Source organism: Rhinoraja longicauda, chromosome 21 (genome assembly GCF_053455715.1).
Source record: "Rhinoraja longicauda isolate Sanriku21f chromosome 21, sRhiLon1.1, whole genome shotgun sequence".
In the NCBI taxonomy this organism is placed as follows: domain Eukaryota; kingdom Metazoa; phylum Chordata; class Chondrichthyes; order Rajiformes; family Arhynchobatidae; genus Rhinoraja; species Rhinoraja longicauda.
Window position 1 is genome coordinate 7,649,589 of NC_135973.1, and position 11,751 is coordinate 7,661,339.

The following is an 11,751-nucleotide window of genomic DNA, read 5'->3' on the forward strand; positions in this document are numbered from 1 at the left end:
TTGTTAGCAACGGTCAATTTTATGGCAAAATTATTTTCTGACAGTTCTTGATTCTACAAATACTCTTGAATGTGACTTTCAATTTATTGTGACATAAAGTGTAAGAAAATAACTGCAGGTGCTGGTACAAATCGACATAATTGTGACATAAAGATAACTGAGAGAATAAAGATGTTGAATGCGTTATTGGAGTTGCATTAACGACATGCAATTTATTTATTAATTGAGAATTTTAAAAAAAGAGACAATATCACATCTCATGTCAGACACAGAAATAATTTTATTTGCACATCACTTACAGATATTCAATGTTACCGAGCAATAAATCTTTCACTGTACAAACTGATGTGAACCAATATCACAAGGAATTAAAATGACCATTTCCGATTGAACTTTTCCATGGAGTAAATTATGCAGGAGTTTAAGCTATTAGTTTAGCACTCAGATCCAATGTGAAAGAAAGGATTTCAAAACTGATAACAATATTTGTGAACCTTTTACAAATGCTGCACATCCTCTGGAAATTAAGCCATGCAACGTGATCCACTATCCATCAATAGGGACCCCCACATCTTGAAAGAGCCAGCGAGAGACGTGTTGCAAATGTAGCTTAAAGCTTTCCTTTGAATCTACCCTCCTTGGCAGTGGTCAAGAATTAATCTATTTATTTACTTAAATCCCAGGAAAGGATCATTTTGCATGGATCGTGTACAGGCACATGAGATCAGTTGAACATGGCATCACGTTCGGCACAAACATTGTGGGCCGAAGGGCACATTCCTGTGCTGTATTCTTTAGACTTTAGACGACAACATCGACCAGCGATTACTGCATACGCTAGCACTATCCTACACACGAGGGTCGATTTACAATTTACAGAAGCCAATTAACCTACAAACCTTGCACGTCTTTGGAGTGTGGGAGGAAACCGGAGCACCCGGAGAAAACCCACGCAGTCACAGCGAGAACGTACAAACTTCGTACAGACAGCTCCCATTGACAGGATCAAACCCGGGTCTCTGGTGCTGTAAGGCAGCACAGCAACTCTACCGCTACGCCAATGTGCCGCCGTCTATGTTCTATGCTCTGTGAAAAAATACCGACACAGAGGAGCATATTGAATGGATGGTTATAACACTGATTCACAATTTTGCAATGCTAATAATACCAATTTGTATTCATGGAGACAGCAGTCATATGTGGGACTACTTAAGATGGACAAGGTTCCAGAATGATTGTAGTCTGAATACACTTAATAGTCCTGGTGTAAACCTTATTTCCACACCTTCACCTATGGGCACACCTGTGCAGTCAATGGCACCAATGTCACCCTAACGACACACTATTTTTTTAATAGATAGCAACAATGCATTACAGTCAGCACTTTCAGAGACATTGCACTTTAGTTTTACACCTAACGGTGAATGCATATATTGCAACTAGATTCAGACGCGATAAACCAGGTGGCTGTATGATTTATGCCGTTAGCTGGGGATTAGGAGTTATAGACATCAGCTGCAAAACGTTATTTCATGAGATCCAAAGTACCGATTTTCAGCCGTACAAAATATTGACCTCCTGATTGAACATGACAAGCTAATTTTATTCATAAATTAATGTCATGCTTTGACCACATCTTGCAATTAAGCATGACAGCAACTTGGTGCCTTAGGTTAGTTAGGAGGTTTATTAATATAGATACATTGCTTGCACTGCCAATATAGCAGAGATAGATATCGTGCAAGGCTGTTTTAGAAATCCGAGTTGGCAATGCATCCCACGACACATTCGGTAATATCAACATTACATTCACATCAAAGTTAGACACAAAGTGCTGGAGTAACTCAGCCGGTCGGGCAGCATCTCTGGAGAACGTGGATGGGTGACGTTTTGGGTCGGGACCCTTCTTCAGAAGAAAAGCGAAGGGGAAGATACAGAGTGAAGAATATAATTCTCAGCATCATAGCACACTAGTTCCAGAGTCAAAGTCTGGACCCTTCTTCAGACCCGAAACAGCATCCATCCTTTTTCTCCAGTGATGCTGCCTGACCCGCTGAGTTACTCCGGCACTTTGTGTATATCTTCGGCATATACCAGCATCTGCAGTTCCATTCTACACATTGTATTTACATCATATTACTAGACACATATAATAAAATGATTTGTTCAGTATATCCTGAAACGTGTTTATCATAACGTAAACTATTCATTGTTTTCACTCTAGAACTTAATTTAAAACTATCAATCTTGACAATTGTTTATAATTGCCATTTAAGTTCATAAGTGATAGGAGCAGAATTAGGCCATTCGGCCCATCAAGTCCACTCTGCCATTCAATCATGGCCGATCTATTTCCCTCTCAACCCCATTTTCCTGCCTTCTCCCCATAACCCCTGACACCCGCACTACTGAAGAATCTATCTATATCTGCCTTAAAAATATCCATTGACTTTTGTTAATAATTCTATCATAATGCAGGCTTGTCGGCATGAATGAATGCATAATACTGTCCTCATTAACAAAGTAAGATGTAGCAATCTTTAAAAATTTGATTATCTACTGTAACGTGATGCTACAACTGATTGATTCTGTTTGCCTCTAAATGAGCACTGTACTGACAAATTAAGTAGCAAAACTGCTGAGCTACCCAGGGAAGTTAAAGACATTGTACAGTATCTTCTCACTTTCATTGCCGAACTTAATTAAATCTAACGCTTTCAGCAAATCAATTAGTTGCGGCTTTTATTCATCGAAAGTTGTGACATCTCAATGGATTTTTAAAAAAATCATAGTTTTCATTTTCTATGAAGATAGACATAAAAAGTTGGAGTAACTCAGTGAGTCGGACAGCATCTCTGGAGAAAAAGCACAGGTGACGTTTCGGGTCGAGACCCTTTTTTAGACTGAAGAAGGAAGAAGGTTTGAAGAAGGGGTCTCGTCCCAAAACGTCAATTATTCCTTTTCTCCAGAGATGTTGCCTGTCCCGCTGAGTTACTCCAGCTTTTTGTGTCCATCTTCAGTTTGAACCAGCATCTGCAGTTATTTCCTACACTTTCATTTTCTTTGTTACATGTGGTTGAACCAACAGCTTGGGGAGAAGATGTAAAGAAATCGTAGAATAAACATATCATGCAGAAAAAAAAAAGACACAAAGTGCTGGAGTAACTCAGCGGGTCAGGCAGCTTCTCTGGAGAACATAGATAGGAGATGATCCACAGCAGTAGATCCACTGCCTCACAGCACTAGAGACCCGAGTTCGATCCAGACTATGGGTGCTGTCTGTAAGGAGTTTGTGTGTTCTCCCCGTGACCACGTGAGTTTTCTCCGGGTTCTCCAGTTGAGTTTGAGTCTAGTTTATTGTCCCGTGTACCGAGGAACACTGAAAAGCTTTTGTTGCGTGCTGAACAGTCAGTGGAAAAGGAATACATGATTACATTTGAGCCGTCCACAGCGTACAGATTACATGATCAAGGGAATAATGTGAATAACGTTTAGTGCAAAATATGTCCCCAAATTTTCCTCTCACATTCCAAAGACGTTCAGGTTTGTAGCTTAATTGGCTTTTGTAAATTGCTCCTGGTGTGTAAGATGCAAAGGTAAAATAACATGGAACTAGTGTGAACAGGTGATCAATAGTGGGCGAGGATGCGTTGGGTCGAAGGGCCTGTTTCCACGCTATATCTCTTAACTAAAGGTATTGGGTCAGCACCCTTCTAAAACCTACACAGAACAACAACTCCAATGGCTGATAAACATGTTCTATGTACCTTCTATAGCTCTCGAAACATCACCTATTCCTTCCTTCTCTCCAGAGATGCTGCCTAACCCGCTGAGTTACTCCAGCTTTTCGTGTCTATCTTTGGTGTAAACCAGCATCTGCAGTTCCTTCCTACACATGAAGGATGAGAGGAGATCTTATCGAAACGTATAAGATTATTAAGGGGTTGGACACGTTAGAGGCAGGAAACATGTTCCCAATGTTGGGGGAGTCCAAAACAAGGGGCCACAGTCTAAGAATAAGGGGTAGGCCATTTAGAACTGAGATGAGGAAAAACTTTTTCAGTCAGAGAGTTGTGAATCTGTGGAATTCTCTGCCTCAGAAGGCAGTGGAGGCCAATTCTCTGAATGCATTCAAGAGAGAGCTGGATAGAGCTCTTAAGGATAGCGGAGTCAGGGAGTATGGGGAGAAGGCAGGAACGGGGTACTGATTGAGAATGATCAGCCATGATCACATTGAATGGCGGTGCTGGCTCGAAGGGCTGAATGGCCTCCTCCTGCACCTATTGTCTATTGTCTATTGTCTATTGTCTATTGAAACCTAATAGTGTGGCTTATTAGCTTTAGATGTTGCAATCGGCCACTTTAATAATTAAATATTAGTCACAGCTGTTAAAACTAGACAGATTTTGGAAATGGCAGACTCAGATAAATGACAAGCTTCACTTATTACATTATGCACATGATTGTACGGGTCTACTGAGAAACTGAAGCAATTCTATAAAATAATGTTTCACAGTTCACGGGGCATTTGCATTCTTCCTTCTGCGACAACTCTGTAAAGAATCGATGCTTTACAATTAAATTAGGAGAATTCACAATTTGTTATTTATGTCTCTGTCAAAACCCAGGTACATTTTAGCAGTTATTTTCCTGGCTTTACCCAAACGTGGGTGTAGTCCAGGGGAAGACACAGCTAATGTTAACCTCCTAGATCTAGATGTGTTATCTCAAGCTTCTTTCACTCATAGCTTTGTTAAGTTATTACAAAATAGCGCAGATGGCGGTAATATTGCAACTGATCGACAACATCGTTAAATGTTTTCAAATAAATATTTTTAAATTTGGTGTTTTAAGGATTGGCAAACCTTGACAGATAGTCGTCTCACCAATCCGAGAACGTAGAAACATAGAAAATAGGTGCACCAAATAGTAGGCCATTCGACTCTTCGAGTCAGCGACATCATTCAATATGATCATGGCTGATCATCCAAAATCAGTATCCCGTTCCTGCTTTTTCCCCAACGCCCTTGATTTTGTTAGCCCCCAAGAGCTAAGTTTAACTCCCTCTTGAAAACATCCAGTGAATTGGCCTCCACTGCCTTCTGTGGCAGAGAATTCCACGTTTTATTTCCAACTTATTTCATGGGATCAGCAATAATGATTCTTAAATGACTGAAGATTGGCAGACAAAATGAAAAGTGACACCAGGAACTGCAGATGCTGGAATCCAGAACAAAACATCGAAGCCACCATGGTTCTTTTTCCATTGTCGGTTCGCAAATTAATGCCTTAATTGATCAAAACACAAAGTGCTGGAGGAACTCAACGGGGTAAGGCAGCATCTGGGAAAGGAATGGACAGGCAAAGTAGATACAAAATGCTGGAGTAACTCAGTGGGTCGGGCAGCATCTCGGGAGAGAAGGAATGGATGACGTTTCGGGTCGAGACCCTTCTTCAGACAGATAAGGGGGTTTCAGGTCAGAACCCTTCCTCGTACTGTTAGGAGTAGGGAGCAGAAAGCTGGAAAAGAGGTGGGGCCAGGACAAACATTGGCGAGCGATAGGTGGATACGGGTGAGGGGAGGCGGTGAATGGCAGATGGGTGGAGAAGGTTACAAAGGTTAGAGGTGGAGAGGTGTCAAAAAGGTGTCAGATGAGGAGAGGAGAGGAGGAGTGAAATGTAAAGCCGGACGGAGGGAGGAGAAATGACGAAAAGATGGCTGTCCAGCGACTCTTCATCTGACTGTTCATCCTTTAGCATTTCTTCAACTTGGTGGGGTCTTGTGTGAATGAATTGTGATTTCTCCCATTGTAATGCAAGGGTTAAAAATAGGCTTCTCATGAAAAATGGATTTGTCTGCCAACAGCATTAATTGAATAAGCTGGCTCGCTTAGAAAAAACAATTAGGTGCTTAGGAAAATAATCTTGCTTCCTTGGAAGAACTAGTAAATCGTGAGGCCTCGGATCATGCACTAAGACAGGACAAACTTTTAGTTTTCGTTTAGTTTTAGAGATGCAGCGCGGAAACAGGCAGGCCCTTCGGCCCACCGAGTCCGCACCGACCAGCGATCCCCGCACACTAACACTATCCCACACACACTTGGGACAATTTACACAGACACCAAGCCAATTAACCTACAGACCTGTACGTCTTTGGAGTGCGGGAGGAAACCGAGGATCTTAGAGAAAACCTCGGCGCTCACGGGGAGAACGTACAGACAGCGCCCGTAGTCGGGATCCCAGGTCCCCGGCACTGCAAGCGCTGTAAGGCAGCAACTCTACCGCTGCGCCACCGTGATTGCCCGTTTTCTCCCCAGGGACCCCCGAGATTTAGCTCAACTCTCTTCCCTTGTCCCCATACCTAGTTCAAAGGGTCTCGACCCGAAACGTCACCCATTCCTTTTCTCCAGAGATGCTGCCTGACCCGCTGAGTTACTCCAGCATTTTGTGCCCGTCAAACAAAACACAGTTGACTGCTGTCTGTAGATTCAGGTAGAAGTGTGAGGTTATTGAGTATGAAAGCACATGAACCCAGTGAGCTCATCGGAACACTTTGGACCGAGATGTGAAACTGTGCCAAGACCCTCGAGTTCACTAGATCAAGCCGCTAAAGAAGATACTTTGATTAGTATGTGGTGTCGGGGGTTATGGGAAGAAGGCAAGAGAATGGGGTTAGGAGGGAGAGATGGATCAGCCATGATTGAATGGCGGAGTAGACTTGATGGGCCGAATGGCCTGGTTCTACTTCTATCACTTATAATGAGTCCCTAGTGTGCAGTAGGAAGGTGTAAGACTCACTGCTGCTTTCTTGGTGTTTTATTGTTATTTTTAATAAGTGTTTCATTTTTTATTTCATATGGTTGAAGTTCTTTCTCCATCATTGATCCGAGTCCCTGAAACCTCCTTGTTTCATTACACCCATGTTAAATATGAAGAGAAGTTTTTAGCCTAGATTCCTTCCCGTTGAAAGAATATTGTGGACAGGAGCCGATGTGCTGTTACAAGACAGAGGGCCCCATGAACTTTGGAAGACTAAAGTCTAGAAATGGCTAGTTAATTTAGAGATACAGGCCTCTCATCCCACCGAGTCCACGCCGACCAGCGATTCCCGCACATTAACACTATCCTACACACACTATGGATAATTTACATTTACACCAAGCCAATTTAACCTGCAAACCTGTAAGTCTTTGGAGTGTATATGGGCAAAAAGCAGGCAGTTGGGACTAGTGTAGATGGATAGATGGGACATGTTGGTCGTTGTGGGCAAATTGGGCTGAAGAACCTGTTTCCACACTGTATCACTATGACTCTATGGAAGATTGTATTACATGAGTGTGACCATATTAAACTCCAATTGACTCTAGTTTTAAGATCCGTAACTGAGATATAATCACTGGTATGAACTGGAAGATAAATGCACAGCAATAAGTTACAATTTGAAAGCTAAATCTCAAAGCCACACTTGAGTTATCGTTCCATCTTCAGAAAGGAAAAAATCATTAAAGCCGTTGTATGTTATTAAGATAATCATGAAATTAGAAGCATGAAATTAGTTGAATCTTAATGTTTTCTTACACTTGCTGCATTCTTAAGGTCTCAGTGTGAACAGAGCCTCCCCCTAAAGATTCATATTTGAACACTGAGCCAAACAGACAGACGTATGATGCCAGGTACATTAATATATTGAATTACTTGATTTCACCTTACACAGTAGCCAGGCAGCCAGAAATTAATTTCAGTACATCGGAGAGAGGAAAAGAAAAATGTTGTTAGCATTCTCACCAGCCATGCAGGAATTTGGTGCCGGGAAGTGCTCACCTAATGCAAAGAGAGCATACATGATGGTTTTTCGAAGGTTTAAAAGCACATGAACATTAACTGTGCAGAGTAATACTTGAATGATATGGCCAGATGGGGATGAAGATGGGGATGAAGATCACCCAGCATTGAGACAAGCTTGGTCTACCAAATCAGACAGTTGGTAACCTATGTATAAAGGACATACACAGGTAAGTAGGTCCATGGTTAATCATGAATGATGTTGGGTTTCCCAAGATGTCCATGATGTTTTTACATTTATCGCAATCTTTGACTTTATGCAACTCTGCACTGGTTATGCAGAGGCTACCCAACAACGCGAACTCTTCTCATCTACGTAGGGTTCAACATTTTGGTTGAATTGAAAATGGCAGCAATGGATTAATCAGTGACAACGTGTTAATTCCATGCCAAAAACAATGCCAAATCTATACGTAGCAGATTATCTATTTGTTGTTGCTGGTGTCATTTTTGTCCGTTTCAACAGTAGGTTTTGGAAGTGGGTGGCATGTACTCAGTGAAGTCTCAGAAATGCCACGGGACGAACAGCAGTCCTTAACCTTCCTCTCCTTAGACTCGACAAAGTTGACTTCTTGTGCAGATATCCGACAAGACCCCTTGTAAGAAAGTAGTTTGGGGATGGTCGACCTGGTGGAGCCTTCGGATAAGGAATAGTTGAAGAGAGAAACTAGTGTTCTCCTGTATTTACTTTTGATTTCCTTGGCCGACCTGTACAGATCCCCGACGAAGCAGTAGCAAATTGGGTTGAGGGAGGAATTGGTGAGGCCGAGCCACTGGGCGAATGGTCGAAAGTGCATGATCCTTTCTGACGACGCCTCGCTGTCCTTTGAAACGACCTCGGAGTTGAAATCCAGCCAGATATCTACCAGGTAGAAGGGCAACCAGGAAAGGGCAAAGAGGAGCACCAAAGCCACCACCATCTTGGCGATCTTTTTGCGGATTTTCAACCTGGACGATGGAAGGGCATGGTTCCTGGTATCGCACTCCTTGAAGTGGGTGGATGTGCTCCACAGTCTGCGCCAAGTCAGGAAACAGATCACCAGGTTGAACAGCACCGGCAAGCCGTACAGGGCACAGAAGAGGATAAAGTTGTACGCTTGCTTCAGCTTGACATGCGACCAAACCTCACTGCAGAAGGGAACATCGAACGCAGGGTCAATCTCTTTTAACTTGTTCATGAAGACCAGGGGCATGCAGATACCGGAGGACAGAAGCCAGACGACCAGGATGGTCCAGAAGATTTTTCTCCAGGTGAAGAACGATCTGGCGTTTAATGGGTTGTGCACATTGTAGTACCTGTTGACGCTGATAACGGTGATGCTGAGGACGCTGGCAGAGACGCACACTGCCTGGGTGAACGGGGCAGCCCTGCACATGAAGTCGCCGTAGATCCAGGCTTTGTATATCTGGTAGCCGAGAGTCGTGGGCATGCAAACACAGACAACCATCAGGTCGCAGACGGCGAGGTTTATCAGCAGGCTGCGAGTGGCGCTCACCCCGGGTAACCTGGCGTGCCTCTTGCCGGTCAGCACCTTGATGGACATCACGTTGCCGACGAAGCCAACGACGAAAGATATGGCGTACATCACCGTCAGGGCGATGGTGGCAGGTTCTCGGATGGTGAGCAAGATATTCTCCAGGTTGTCGAGGTCCCCGTGGATGTAGAAGGAAAGGTTGCTCTTGGCGAGGTGTCCCGTGGTTGGGAACAGCGGATAGGGGAAGCTACGGGAAAGATTCATTGTCCTCTTGGCCCAAATCTTCATAGGCAGAATGTTGCAGGAGTTAACGCCGCCCCACCTTCACTCCCCATTCCAGGTGTGCTGGTACATCTTCCCAAACGACTCAGGGATGGATGGTTGATTCACTTGGATAGGAAGAGATATTCCTTGCTGTCTGCCTCGTTGATAGTTGATCTTTATTCACAAAGTGCTGGAGTAACTCAGCAGGTCGGGCAGCATCTCGGGAGAGAAGGAATGGGTGAGGTTTCGGGTCGAGACCCTTCTTCAGACCCCTCTAGTTGCCTCCACCTCTGTGATTTCTCCTGCCCTCCTACCCTCTACGACGTGCTCTCTCGTTGATGGTCGGTTGAAGTCTCTGTCGGTGGGGCTTTGGACGCCGCCCGCTCGCTGTTTCAACAGCTAGTGGTGCTGAAAGAACAGCGACCAAGGCTTGGCCGGCTCTCTCTCGCTGCCAACGCCGCACACACCACTCACTAACCCCCGGCAAAGTTGCTGGCGTTTCCCCCCACTCCAGAGCCGCCGGCTAGAAACCAGTGCGCCCCTTTTCACATCCCAACACATCCACCTTCTGCAACTCGGGTTTAAGCTCCACTCGCCGTTCCTACTTTCCCGCCGCTTCCCATCGGGTTCAGGCGGGTATCACCCACTCTGCCTTTCTCAGTGGTCTTCCAGTTCTGCTGTTGTACCACGTTCTTGGTTCGCCTCTCTGGTGTCTTCTCCTCCCTCTTCTCTCTCCGACCCTCCCCCTCCTCTCTTCTCTCTCTCTCTCTCTCTCTCTCTCTCTCTCTCTCTCTCTCCTCTCTCTCTCTCTCTCTCTCTCTCTCTCTCTCTCTCCTCTCTCTCTCTCTCTCTCCTCTCTCTCTCTCTCTCTCTCTTCTCTCTCTCTCTCTCTCTCTCTCTCTCTCTCTCTCTCTCTCTCTCTCTCTCTCTCTCTCTCTCTCTCTCCTCTCTCTCTCTTCCTCTCTCTCTCTCCTCTCTCTCTCTCTCTCTCTCTCTCTCCTCTTCCTCGTCTCTCTTCCTCCTCTCTCTCTCTCTCTCTCCTCTCTCTCTCCTCTCCTCTCTCTCTCTCTCTCTCTCTCTCTCTCCTTCTCTCCCTCTCTCCCTCCCTCTCACCCTCTCTCGCTCTAAACTACAATTCCTAATTTGTTCTCTTCGCCTCTTGGCTTCTCCAAGCTCCCGCCCGCCCCCTCCCCGCTCGCCCAGATTGAGTTTTCACTCTAACTCCTCTCTATTTCCGAGTACCTGCGCTCATCTCTCTCTCTCCCTTGTCTTCGCTCTTCCACCAGCCCTTCTTCCACCAGATCTCTCCGTCTCCTGCGCTCTGGGTGTAAGTGACTGCACGCCCTCGTCTCAGCAATAGGTTATTATCCACTCAAAAAAAGGGCGAATGAAACGAAACACACGAGAGAGAGAGAGAAAAAAATCTTTAGCCCAGACAAAGAGGTCGGAAGTTCAGCCCGAAGAATCGTGCGTGTGGAATCACAGGGCTGACAACACACTGGTGGTAGTCCAGAGGACTCTGGAGAGACCTGAGCAGCAACTGTTCAATTGGAAAAACTTTCCTCTTCTTCTTCCTGCACAGGTCCCCTGTTGAGGCTGGACTGGATAATGGCCGGTTGTCCCCCTTTGGCCCCGAGAGGGGGGGTTAAGAGACAGTCGATTCCCTCTGGCCGTCTGGCCACAGTTTAAGAATAAGGGGTAGGCCATTTAGAACAGAGATGAGGAAAAACTTTTTCAGTCAGAGAGTTGTGAATCTGTGGAATTCTCTGCCTCAGAAGGCAGAGGAGGCCAATTCTCTGAATGCATTCAAGAGAGAGCTAGATAGAGCTCTTAAGGATAGCGGAGTCAGGGGGTACGGGGAGAAGGCAGGAACGGGGTACTGATTGAGAATGATCAGCCATGATCACATTGAATGGCGGTGCTGGCTCGAAGGGCCGAATGGCCCTCCTCCTGCACCTATTGTCTATTGTCTATTGTCTATTGCCTATTGTCTATTGTCTATTGTCTATTGTCTATTGCCTATTGTCTATTGTCTATTGTCTATTGTCTGGGCGCCAGCACCTGTACACTGTGCAAGAGACGAGCCTCAGACAGGAGGAGCTGGTGGGTTCCAAACATCACCCAGAGCCACGCCGTCAGCTACGCCTTCACCCGGGGTCGGGCAACAGGG

The 11,751-nt window shown here is 45.1% G+C and overlaps 1 protein-coding gene across 1 annotated transcript; it reads right to left on the bottom strand.

The window, feature by feature from the left end:
* Window positions 1-262: 262 nt before the first annotated feature.
* LOC144603895 (QRFP-like peptide receptor) lies at window positions 263-10,297 on the bottom strand. Its single transcript, XM_078417691.1, has one exon. It carries the CDS (start codon window positions 9,603-9,605, stop codon window positions 8,268-8,270), a length of 1,338 nt encoding a protein of 445 aa, XP_078273817.1. The 5' UTR covers window positions 9,606-10,297; the 3' UTR covers window positions 263-8,267.
* Window positions 10,298-11,751: the final 1,454 nt, after the last annotated feature.